At 39.5% G+C, this 13,511-nt stretch overlaps 1 protein-coding gene across 1 annotated transcript in view; it reads right to left on the reverse strand.

Annotated features, from left to right (window-relative positions):
• PIEZO2 (piezo type mechanosensitive ion channel component 2) overlaps positions 1–13,511 on the reverse strand; it is a 318,116-nt gene that overhangs the window by 21,073 nt on the left and 283,532 nt on the right. Inside the window, exons 39-40 of the mRNA XM_050891534.1 lie at positions 9,054–9,229; positions 333–725 (exon numbers count right to left, since the gene is read on the reverse strand). Of these exons, the coding sequence (XP_050747491.1) occupies positions 333–725; positions 9,054–9,229 (569 nt within the window). The remainder of the gene's footprint in view (positions 1–332; positions 726–9,053; positions 9,230–13,511) is intronic.

The following is a 13,511-nucleotide window of genomic DNA, read 5'->3' on the forward strand; positions in this document are numbered from 1 at the left end:
CAGCTGCCTGGAGAAGAGAAGCCCTCTCCACAAGGAATATTTAGAAAAGCCCTTGACCCCATGACAACTGCAGCACAGAAATCTGACGCTAATTGGAACAATTAGGTATGGCATCTGGGGAGAAAGCGGAGATTCTTTCCAACATGAATTTGAATCATCTTAGAAATCTGTAATTAGAACAACTGCACAGGAAATTAGCTTCTTCCCTTAAATCAAATTTAGCGCAAGGTCTGTATCAGAAACTGTAGGCTAGTTCTGAGACAAAAAAACCAAAGTAATGACAAAACTTCACAGACTGGGACCAACAATTTTTCCCTGTTGAAGGTCCTTACTTGTTCAGAAGCAGCTCACTAGCCGTTAGCTCGTGCGTCAATGGAGGGAGAATGGTATCATTAAGTTTGTCCGTCCGACTGTCGTCTGGGCTCACCATCATGAGGCTCTTACCAGCTGAGTCATCTGGGGAGCCAAAGGGAAGGTGTTCAAAGCTGACAGCTTTGCTATAGGAAGGTGGAGCTTCTGCATTGCTATCCACAGTGGAGTACAATGGCACATCGGTATCAGGAGTATACGCAGCTCCTTCTGAACCCAGGCTATAATCTTCCACCTCCTCTTCCTCCGGCCTTGATGCAGAATGATCTCTTTCCTCTTCATGCTCCCCTTCTACCTCCTCAATGGTTTCTGTCGTCCCCTGACGAGAATAGAGCATGGTGACCTGTGTAGGTTCACTGTCGAGGATGGATGAAGAGAGAGAGTTGAGGCTTACAAGGCTCACCACCAAGCAAAGTTTGTTAATTGTACCTTTATGTAGACAGCTGAGCAACCCCATTGCATTCCCAGGCCTTCAAAGTTCATATAATCTGATAGAAAATATATCATCATGATCTCCTCTTACACAGATGGACCATCTGGGTCCATCTGCCCCCTGAACGACATCCCAGTGAACTCACAGTGATTCACTATCTTTTCACACCAGCAAAGGGCAAATTAATATCATCATCAAGAGAAACTACACTAACTTTCTGAAAGTAGTTCAAACACTTTCTGACCAGGATCAGGACTTGCTATTACATCTATTTAAAGCATGCTCCACGGTGAATGATAGGCAGCCATGGGGTTCCTTCTAAACATGGTGCTTTTAACAACCACCGTACGGGTGCTGTATACAACTGGAACATGAGCTGAACACACACACATCAACTCTGATTCCAAATAAAAAAACCAAGTAAATCGCTAACATGGAGAAATACAATCCAGATTACAAAACTGTTCCAGTAACAGGGTATCTTGCTTACCTTTAGATTGCCTATGTTCTTCAATACAGTCTTCATTTTTACCGTACCTGCCTGCTTTTCTTCTGTATGTACCTATTTTCTTTTTCAACTGTTCTTATTCACTCTGTTCAGTTCTCTGCTTGTTCACCTTGCTTATTCTCAGCTTTGCCTGTCCATAATCACTTTCTCTCTTAATGCTCTGTGCTCTGCAACAGTCTCAGCTGATGTAAATTCATGCAGCTTGATGACTCAAGATGGGAATCTGGACACCATAATATTAAAAATATTTGCTTGGCTTTGCTTTCACCCTTTTCATCCTTCACAAGTATTTTTTCACCTCTCCCCTCAAACATCACTCCTTCTCTTTTTAGTCTCCATTCCAGTCCTTCTCCATAGGTTAGACAATAGGTATCAACTCAGTGTCTTTTGTTGGCTGCATGTTCTTGTATCTCAACAGAAACAAAACCAGATTTCACATAGCTCCTATGAAATGAATGGGGCCATGTTTTCACCTAAAGTATAACCTTTTAAAGACAATTGGCACTGTAAAGCCAGCTGACACTACCATCTCCTGCCAAAATTAAAAATTAAGTTCCATCTCTTTCTTTTACTCTGCTTCCAAACTTATTGTGGCTACGTTAGATCACTTTATTTCTAGCAGACTTTTAATTAGAACGTGTGACACTATTATTAGGATGTGTGTTTTGATGATTCACGGTAGCACTCATCCTGGTTAAAATGCACAAAACCATAAAATCCCATCATTTCAAAACTGATCAACACCAAAAATTTGTAAAACACTTTAAACACTGAAAAAGAATGATCTAATATGCCATAAAATCTCATATTTACAATATTTATAATACTAGTTGAAACACTGTTTCCCAATGTCATATAAACCCCTGGTTTTTACCTGCTAAAAAGTGAGTGAATGGCTCTGAATAGTTCTCTCTTGCACTGGATATTAATATTATTCACTATCTTTTCATAGCTATTTTCCCTTTCTTAATTCCAGCACCTCACAGACTGTAAATCAATGGTAAAGTAATCAAAACATATTTAGCAATCTTTCCTATATGGGGAAAACTAAAAATTGAAAGAGCAGGGCCAACATTTGCCTATCTTCGTTTCTAAAATTAGACATCTAAGTCCATATTTAGGATAACTGATTAGCTGAGAAACTTCACTTCCAGCTTCCAATTTTAATAAGAACAACCATCAGCTCGGTAACTCTGAAAATCAGACTCTTTTTTAGCTGAATAAACACAGACTTTAGCCTGGTTTTAGACAGAGAGTGTAATGTAATGGAACAACTTTTAAAAATACATGAATTAAGGGTGAAAAACAAAACAAAACAAAAAAAACAGAATAAGAAGTGAAACAGCAAATGAGTCCTAGATTATGACCCTGACTTTGAACCTCAGAATTGTGCCACAACACAGAAGAGAGTAAAGCTTCCATTAACCATGCAAACCACTCTACACCACGTATCTGCAAATGCAAATTTATGTACACTGCAGTAAGTATAATGGTATGGGTAAATGAGTGAACAAAGCATGCATGAGTTAAGCACCTTGACACTATACTGCCACTGTCAGCTGATGAGGAGGACATATCCATGCTCTGCATTTTACGAAGCCTAGGTCGAGCGCGCTCACTTGTTTTAGGAACAGTGTCTGGTCCATCTAAATCATCAAGGGTTGACTGCCTTGAGAACAGCATGGTTGCTTCAGTGTAGCAGCTAGCAGCGCAAACAGTTATAAAGACAGTGTTAAATACAAATGATACTACTATACACATGGTTCAGTAAACAAATATGCTCGCCATGCAGCAAAACACTGACACAGAGAAAAAAGGTTCAGAGAGAAGATAAGGATTTGTTTAGTCACCATGTATACACATTTCTATGCACAGATTGCTCATGGTCATATTCATATAGGGGCTATAGAAGGCTAACAACCACCTGTGCACTGTTCAAAGAGATATGAAACGAACACAATGCTCCACATGCTTTCCAGAGGCACCAACTTACATATGTGAGGAGGTTTTATTTTCTTTGTTTCCCCCTGAAATTTCCAAATTCCACAAAAATGTTTTGGGAAGTGACCTCCTCTGTACAAATTCTATTTTATTAATGATATACCGTGCTGAACCTTTTTACACAGGTACAAGCCAATTTCCTAAAAGAGCCCTTAAAACTGAATAAGCTCATATTCCACAAATAGAAAAATAGCTGTCAGACATTGGCTAATCCTCTTTCCGAACCAAAGAGCCAAATCGGATATGTTACTTAGCCAGTAGATGCATGCCAAATATAACCTGCTCTGCACGGGATGGCTTTTATTTTGATATTTAGTAGTAAGCCCGGATGATTCTTTCCAGAAGATTTCATTTATTTCAATCACAGCTTAAAAACTATTTCAAAATTGGTAACATGCACATCTTGAAAGAAAGAACAGATATAATAAACCCTTATCTCCTTTCACTTATCAAATACAACAGGACACCAGAGACATACACCATACATTGAGCATTTGTGTGTTACTGGAGAAAAGAAGAAGAACTGGATGAGTTATGAGAAAGAAAATACATAATTAAATACAAGCATATAACATAGCAACAGGAAAGAAGCAAATACATTAATGACATATGGTAGGTAAAAGAATTATTTCTGCTGTAAAAATCTTTGAAAAACACAGATGTCTATGAAACAAGTTGAGGGACCTGGTGTTTTAACACATGCAGTGACCTGCCTGAGTCTCTCAGATAGAATGAGAGAAGAAAGGACCCCGAAATGCAGGATTTACACTCTACTTTTCTTCTTTTGAGTCGATCTGTGTTACATCTAAGCAGGGGCAGCAGAGGATTTGCTTCCTTGGCAAGCATTATGTTTGTCCAGTGGCACAGAGAATTGGGAAAGAGGTCAGAAGGGAAGTGCAATGACATTTTCCGTGTTACTTTGGTCTTGCTAGCTTGAAGTGAGGAAAAAATCTGCTGGCATCAAGTGACAGTTTGCAATTATTGCCTTAAGGAAAATGGGGGGGGGACAGCAAAATACGTGGAGCGAAGCAGCAGTTATTCTTAGGCCTACACTCACTGATGGTCTTTTTTGACAGAATGGGCTGAGGCTAAAAGCATACTTCGGTCTTTGAATAGAAGAAAAATATCACCAAGACACCAAAGGTATTGTGAAATACTTATGGCAGGGGCACCTCTGTCCTGCCAGTTCATTTGGCCAAGACCCTTTACAAGCCACTTCATTATTTCTGTGTGTGCGCAAAGGCACACAAGCATCCTCCAGACGAAACCTGGAGGTCTGTCTGCATGGTGCAGGGTTTTGATGAAGCAGCAAATGTTACTTCCTACAGGAACAGGAGATCCACCCTGGAGCCCTGATTCAGCAGCATGGAAATCAGTCGGAGCTCTCTGTTACTGACGCCAGGGGGTCACGAGGGAGGAGGTTTCCCTTTGCACATGCATCTATGCAGTGTAGCCAGGTTGTTGTACTATCAGTGAGGTTTTGGTGCTAAAATATAGGGAGATGGCAGCAAGTAGACAATCTATTTTTGCAGATTACCTTTCTGTCTGTGTGCTACAATGTTACCCACATGTTATTTTACATCTCAAGGGCTGAGTTTATTCTTTTCAAGAGCAACACCTCTTACTAAGGTGCTGAAGTATTTTAACTGCAGACATAGTTCAAAGGGAACCTTCCAAGGGCCTTAAGCAGAGCAGCTGTTGAAATCAAAGCAGCCCATGCCCGTTCATACATTTTCAATGGAAGAAACATATGCCAGCTGCCCTCCAAAACATGTAAGTTCTGACCTGGGTCCCAGAAAAATCAAAGGCAAAACATCTATTAATCCCAATAGATAAAAACATTTGCCCAGACGGAGTCCCTGCAATAATTTGGTTTAAAGCTGTTTTAAATGAAGGATCAATCATCAGAAGAATTATTGACTGAGCAGCTGCTCTGTATCCTTGAATGTCAGGAGATGTGTATGAGATGACACCTGTAGCACAGTCTGTATATTCTTTATGTACTTTAGGAACATGCTTCCAAACATGGAGGAAATGAGAATGCCAATAAAGTGGGGAGATTTACACTTGGCAAAGCTGATGTTGACTCAGTCATTGACTATCACATAAATTTAATCCAAGCATATCTTCCTGAGTGACTTTACAAATTTGCGTCCTTGGAGACCTTGAAAAGCATTAGCTTCTTAAAATCATTCAAGGACTAGGTATTTTAAATTGAATGTTCAATAAAAGCCCCAAGTTCAAGCATTTTATATAAAGTTGATCGGGTATCCATTTCAAATGGGAATATATATAGCAGAGATGTTTTTATCCTCGGTGAGCGGGAAATTTCTTACTTTATGACTTCCTTTTTGCTAAACAAATTTACCCTTCCCAGAGAGTTTATTAGTTTAAGGGGTGACTTACAAATTTTTCTGGGTTTTTTCTGTCCATGGGCTAGTTCCTGACTGGCATTACCTTTACGAACTACTACACTCCCCACACCTGCAAGCAAAGATCTCAAACATTTCCTATCATTCACAGTCCTAAATCAGACCCAGATCCAGCCCCAAACTGGATCCTCCTTTCATCCTTTCTCCTGCCTCCCAAGGTAAATGTTACTTCTCCAGTACTCCCTGCCTCAAGCCCTATTCTCCCATCTGGTGAGGGAAGCACAGATGAAAAGTGGTGTCCGTAAACACCCTGACCACACTTGTATGTTCACTCTTACAGGAGGGTCAGGGGCTCCCACCTGCAGCTCCTATAAAAGTCTACACACAGATAGAGTTGGGAACTGAATAAGTTATTTGTGATGGACAAAAACTAATACAAACTGAACTGGATACAAAACCTTGGATATTCTGAAATCTGACTTAGGATCTGAGTCTAGCTGCTATTTCATAATCATAGGCGAAGTCCCATAAAGGCAGCCAACTGGTTTTAGTAAGTTCCCAACCATGTTACTGAAACTCACAAGCTGTTCAACCTAATAAGCAGTTCATCAGTCAAATGGAAACAAATGGCAGTGAATGCTCTACCATGCTAGCTCCCGATCCCTTCTGGTGGTGCTCCTCAAAGAGCTTGTTAAGGATCAACATCAGTCTCTTCTCCTCCTGGCCCATATGAACTTTGCACTTTGCTTTTAGGATACATGAGAGTACTTACACATAAAGAGAAACCAAACAATTACATTACAAATACTTCATTACACCTCTAGCTACTGTATAGAAAAATGACTGAGAATAAATGACAGCCCTACTAAAAGACAAAATGGCACAAAGGATACTCTGCAAAACTCCTTTTAGAGCTTTATCTAGGGTAAGAACAACATCCCTGGATAAGACTTACAAGGGTCAGCCCTGAATTTCACAAGAAATTTACAGTTCCTGCAACTGATCAGGAGGGTTGTTCTCTCTGCAAATCCAGTGTTTAGAGCACTGAGCAGATACCTACAGTAATTCCTGTCCTGAGTACTGAGGAATATGTATTATTATAATGGCATAGCTTCTGCACTTCTGCAGCCCTGTGTACTTCCAGACATGCCCATCTTACTCATGGACCTAATGTCTACTACAGAATTTTGTGTAGAGCAACCAAAGAAGGATAACCAGAATGCTGGTTAGAAACCCTCTGCCCCTTCCCAAAAGTTTTCCATTGCAATTCTAGATCCATGATCACAGGGATGCTTTAGATTTAATTAGCTGCTTTTACATTTACTGGAAATCATTACTTTGAAATGTAAAATGCCCCCTTCTCTTGTTTGGGCAACTCAAAAACATCACTCGATAAACTCACATGAAGTTTAAAACATTTCACATTTCTAAAAAAGCTCATAAGCACTTTTTTAATCCCAGGAAGAGACATGCAAGGGTGCCCCAATAAACAGACGGCATTATCATTCAATCAACAGACTCATTTTTGCTTCCTCGAATTACAGGTCATTATTATCATAGCAGATGTGCACAATTTGTAAATAATCTTAGTGCAAGAATATTTGATTGTTCATTACCAGAAAGAGAATTTGAGATTAGAGAAATCAGTCATAATACTGCCTTTGCTATTCCTTTGTTGATAGGTCCTGTGACATCTTCTGAGGAAACGGAGATGACAGTAACACATGTGAAAGATTTAACTTTTTCTGTTGCAAAGCAGCTCCACAGAATCACTGAATTCTCTGAGTTTGAAAAGAGATTTTAAATGTGTAAGTATGCTCAAAGCAGGGTGACAAATGGGTGGTTATTCTGAAAAAAAAGACATAAGTGGAGCTCAACACTGGATACCATCTCAATGAAGAGGCAGAATTTACACATGAAAATTACAAGATTTGTCTTTCTTTTTTATAATTAATTTTGGAATTGGCTTCCCTTTGCTTCTAGTTAAAGTTCTTGCTAACATGCTTGTATAATGGTAACTTCTTCTATTTGTAGTAAACAGTGTGACCAAAAAATATTTAATGAAAGCAGGACTGATACTACTCTCCTTTCTTTAGGTGAGACTGAACTTTGTGGAGTTAAGTTCTGCCCTGCAGATATCCAAGTGGCCCCAAGTGAGCTGGTAATAGAATTTGGCTTTACATTTTTCTCACGTCATCTGACTCCTGTAAAACTTTGAGACAAAACACAAAGGTGTTGCTTAGCTGGGTAGCTAGCCACCGAGAAAGATCTGCTCGGATTTGATGTTTTTACTGGAGTGAACCTCTCAAAGGCCAGTGCTCACCCTGGGGAGCAATTTGTGAATATTTTGTTGAAGCATAGTACTCACAGGCACTCTCTTACACTTGCTTTTCAATAACATCAGAAGGAAGACAAGCCCTCATTATTTTCAGTCTGCTAACATCTACCCATATGTCATTAGTACAAGCTAAGCATAATTTACTGTACACAGAAGCTACCGAGTTTGCTAGGAGTATCAAACACAATATGATACTGCCACACTTCAGAGAAGAACAGGAGACAGCAGAATGCAACAGATTATGAAACAGCTGGATTTCTAAAGCCCTCCCTTCTCCCCCTCATGTTGGACAATTTCTGCAGTGTCTTAAAAGTCAAGAACGCCAGGGACACGGTGGGAACAGGCTGCCTCTGTAAGAGAAGGAAGTGAATGTGTGTGCCTCTGTGTGCATGGAGCAGCAGGAGCATGCAGTAGTTTTGGCAAGGGACTTGACGGCATCCGTCTTCAGAAAAGAATGAAGAAGGTGGTTTTCCTGAACCAGTATGGGTATTTGATCCACAAATTGTGTAGTTCTGCTGGACTGTAATCACAGCAGTTAGGAAATCCGGCTCTTCAGATGATCTTTGTACGAGAGGGGGGATTTTGTTCTCTCAAATCCAGAATCTCTCTCAATGCAAAGCCTTTTTTGATTTGTGGGCAACAGACAACAATTTATTTTACAAAGACAAAATATTCACAATGAATGATTGTTCCCCAAACTCCACGCCTGAATTCCTAAAACAGTATCCCATAAGCATCCTCAGCAGGCCCTTATTTTCCATTACTTTTTACAAGATCAGAACCCCTGTCAATGACTCCTAATTCTAGGGGAAACAGAAAGCAGTGGGGTAGTCATGCAGTGGAAAAGGAGTTAAGTCAACAACTGAGTCCACCACTATAAAGGAATAGTAACATATAGCAGAGTTTTCTCTATTAAAATGGCATGGATAAATCAAAAAGAGGATTCAACATTGATTAGAAAGTTCTTATTATCTAAAATTACATCTACTGCATGATCCCTCTATCTTTCACAAAATAAAATTAAATCAATACCTGGAGATACTGTCACGAGAAGCTGCTGAATCTAAACTATCCATTCTTTCAGATGCTTGCAAACCAGAAGCTTGACCGGGATTTTTGTCAATTGAGTCCAGTCCTGACTCCTTAGAAAGTTTCATCATGTGGTTCTGGTAATACATATGGATGCTCTCCCGCGTTGGAACGTTTCCCTGTGGAAGAGAATAGAGGTAGAGGTACATGGCAGAGGGGAGGTGTATTCTTCAAGGAACTGGTTTCTTCTGTCATTTGACAAGGAACAGATTAAGGACTGTGCAAACAGCTTCCTAGTAAATAATAACCTCCCACTAGTAGTTCCTTTTCAGAGTGCAAGTCAGATTCTGACTTAAATTACCACGGCACAAAGTGTTGGGTCTTCAAGCAAAACTGGAACAATGCAAGCAGTTTCAGGCTGTATATAGCCAACAAAACTCTGCTGGGTGGACTGCAGATCATTCAGCATGAAAATGAGGTGTGGGCTGGGACCATGACTCAACCTGTACTCCAGCAACTTTTGAGATATCTCTTTTAGATAGCTTCACTGACTCTAATAACAATCATACATCTTCTAAGTGGTCAGTAGCAGGTTTTTTAAACAGAAAAAAAAAAAAAAGAAACAGGTCATGTACAAATTGATCTAGATTTTCATTAGTGTCCCAAAATAAGAACTTATTCATGAAGTATGGATACAATTGGAAAACCATGAAAAATACACTGAAGACCTTTACTCTTTCTCTGTGACTCCAATATCAAGCAAATTCATGAAAGGATGTTTTTATTAACTGTCAGCCCAGATCTGGGCACAGAATCAAGTCCTTCTGGCTATGATATTACAATCAGAATTCTAAAGGCGTGTCATAAGAATAAAACTGAGAATTTTATAGCTTGTTCTTAGCAGAAACACATCCAACTCATTCCACTAGCAGTTGCATTGACTTCAGAAGATACACTGGGAGAGAAGATTGCTATTCTTGAACAGTTATTTTTCGGACTTATAAGAAAGCCTTATGCAAGGACTTTTTCCAGCTAAAATAATAAAAGTACTCTAAAATACTGCCCATATTCCCTTTACTAATATTATTAGTTACTAGTATTGCAACTCTGCTTCTCTACACTGTCCCAAATCTAAAATTTTCAAAATCTGAAGTTTTGTCAAAAAAAAAACAACTTAAGAACAAAATCTGAAACTCAGGTTTTTAATTAGGTTTGTTTGTATACAAGCTGTGTTGCTTCTGCAGTAATAAATGTTTGTGCCATTATGACAGCCTGCCTCTGAAATTATGGCATATGCCACATTCTAGCTCGACTGCAGGCCTGGGATAAAGAACAAGAGCTGTGACAGCAAAAGTGCCCCACAACTGATGGAGGACTCAATTTCAGGTTCTTCTGTAGCTGGAAAAGAGACCAAAGGAACTTCATACATCAGGTTAACTGTACCTGACTCCACACTGGACAAAGAAACATGTCACCATGATGGCTACAGCAAGAGCCTCCTTTCTTGGGCAGCAATGACAGGCATGGGGCTGCTACAGAGACTTGGTGATGCTATGGAGGAATTGATGATTCTGATGTTCATGGGTACCAATATTTCACAGAAGAGGAGAGAAAGATCCTAGAAAAAACCCTGAAGTTTAAAGCTATTGACTGGGAGGAAATTCTATGAAGGGCCCCTAGTACCAGAAGGTTTAGGATTGAAGCAGGATACACCAGTTTATACAAGGACATATGGGCTCCATTGTAATCAAAATAGCATCAGGCTGCTGGCAACATGAAATTGAAATAAATAAATAAATCAATCTATTGGGAACAAGGGATAGGAAAAACTCAATAAAGTTGAGATGATAAGTAGCAAAGAACAATCAAAATAAGGTCCCAAATAAGTAATGGCCATAAAAAGGCACTTAGCCTTGCTTCTACATAAATGTTAAAACTCTAAAAACCCAGGGGCGGTGAAAAAGAATCATGAGATTTTCACTGAGGATGCTGAAATAGCAGGGACTTCTGAGACCTGGGGCAAAAAGGAGTACCACTACAATGCTGTATTATCACACTATGAATTTTATAGGAAGGATGGAATGGAAGATAGATTGAGAAAGAGGTGGTATGAGTCAAAAAGCATAAAGTCTAACAAATTAAGTAAATTCACTGTGCCAGGATTATCACAGAGTCTCTGTGGGTGGACTTGAACCAATTAATATTGAAAAAGTATAGTATGAAGGCTCAATTTTTGACCATCAAATGAGGAGTGCACTAGTGCCTGTTAAATATTAAGGAAGATTACAGAAAGTGTCACCAGAATAATAATGCACAATAACTCAAGTTAATTTTCAAATGTACTCATGTAGAATAGGCAAACGTCATGAAAGAGCCTGCATGCACACACACACACAAGTCACCAGAATGGAAAAGATCAGGAGGAAGAAGCAAGAAGACATCCTTGAAGAAGTGAAAGTCATGAGGAAAAATAAACAAGAATGAACTTTCTAGAGTTAAATGTAAAACTTCAGCAAATTAGACCAAAAGAGATGCTGAGGAAAAACTTGCTAAAATAAAAAAAATCTGACAAAGAAAACATTTTCAAGAATATCATAAGAATCAGCTGCCAGAAAGCCAGGGTATCAACCGGTGATCAAGGCATAAAGAGGTGTAACAGAGTTATGGCAACAGGACAGGAAAAGACTGAATTTTTTGCATCCCTCTTCACTGCAGAAAAAGTCACTGCCGTTCCCAATGGAATAACTTGAATCCCATGGAATGGCTGGAGTCATTACTTTATAAAAGACAAGTCAGAGAACAAAACAATAAACTGACACTGAGTGGAAGGTGCTCACCCAAGAGCTCTGCAGGAACCAAGGGATGAAACAGTGCCAGGGGAAGAGAAGGTAACACCAATCCTTAAACATCAGGAGAGATCCTGAGTGACCCTTGGTAGAAATTAAGCGGTCATGAAATAAAGCAGACTACATGTCTCTTTTGTACTTATCCTCCACTAAAAGACAGGAGACAAAGGGCACAAACAAATGTTTTTTCTGTACAAAGGAAGAAGGTCATTGACTGATTCCCCCAAGGAGTTTTACTGTCCAGCATATTCAGAAATGATCTGTGTAAGGAGGAAAATAGCAATGTGATAAAGTTTGCAGATGAAAAAAAATTATCTGGGATATTCAAGTGTAAAGTTGACTGAAGGACTGCTGAAGAATTTTATGAAACTGAGTGACTTGGTAAAAAATGGCAAGAAATGCAATGGGAAACACAACCTAAACTGTATATACATAATGACAGGCTTTATGTCAGCTTCTGTTAGCCTTAAAGGTCTTGGACTCAGAGTGTATAGTCCCCTGAAAACAGGCAGCTTTCACTAAAAATCAAAGGAGCTTGACTGTTAGATCTTACTAGGAACGCAAAACAAAACACATCATACTCCTGTATAAATCTGTGATTCACCCACACCTTGAAAATAGTGTGTAGTTCTGGTCATCCAGTCTTAAGGCCATATTAAAAGTGAAAATTGTATGAAGAAGGACAATAAAGATGATCAAAGGCACTGGATGGATTCCATGTGAATAGAGGCTGAAAAGAAAGGGACTTTTTAACTTGGAAGAGAATGACTGAGGAGAAGACTCCATGAAGATTTATACAATCAGGAATAGTAGAGGAAAATGGAATACATCACTGATCTACAGGAGACCCCAAAATGATCAGGAAGTGGGTTTAAAATGAACGAGAAGGAGAGTACTCTTAAACGTACCATATGGAATGACACTACGGCTCCATATTGTATGATACTCTGGAAGCCAACATTAAAAATAGATTAAAAAGGGACTAGCCAAACTCCAAGAATATAGATTCCTTGGTACTATTAAACATAATGATCCAGATGCAATTTCTGGTTCAGGGTGCTCCAAACCATCCATTGCCACAAGCTGGGACATATTCCAAAGAAGGATTTACTCTGAATATGCCACGTTTCTTTCGCTCTGTTTTGTGGGTTTTATTTATTTATTTATTTGCTGCTATTATTATTATTATCCGCTTACTATTCGACACCTTGGGGAAAATAACAGTAACTAAACATTAACACTGAAGCAGCCCTCTCTTTGTGCTCAGTGCCTCCTGGCCAGACTGGGTACAGATTCCCTCTGACCAGGAAAGCCTGCCTCTCGAACCTCCTGGGGCCGTGGGCAGCCTGCTTATTGTGCCGGCAGACGTCAACAGTGGCCAGGCAATATGGAGCTTTATTAAGGTCAAGAGTACTGACGTGTTGTTCACGTTTTTGACCTATTCATCTCTGAAACAGTCTGCAGCTTTCAACAAAAACTGGAAAGAACTAAAAATGAGGCTTCTATGCCATGTTTCCAGAAATAGCTGGGTAGCTAGTGACATATGTAAAAATATCTGAGCTTAAAATGAGAGCTTTATTCAACTTCAAGGTATCACCTACTTGCATTTTGAAGA

Source organism: Gymnogyps californianus, chromosome 2 (assembly GCF_018139145.2).
Source record: "Gymnogyps californianus isolate 813 chromosome 2, ASM1813914v2, whole genome shotgun sequence".
Lineage (NCBI taxonomy): Eukaryota > Metazoa > Chordata > Aves > Accipitriformes > Cathartidae > Gymnogyps > Gymnogyps californianus.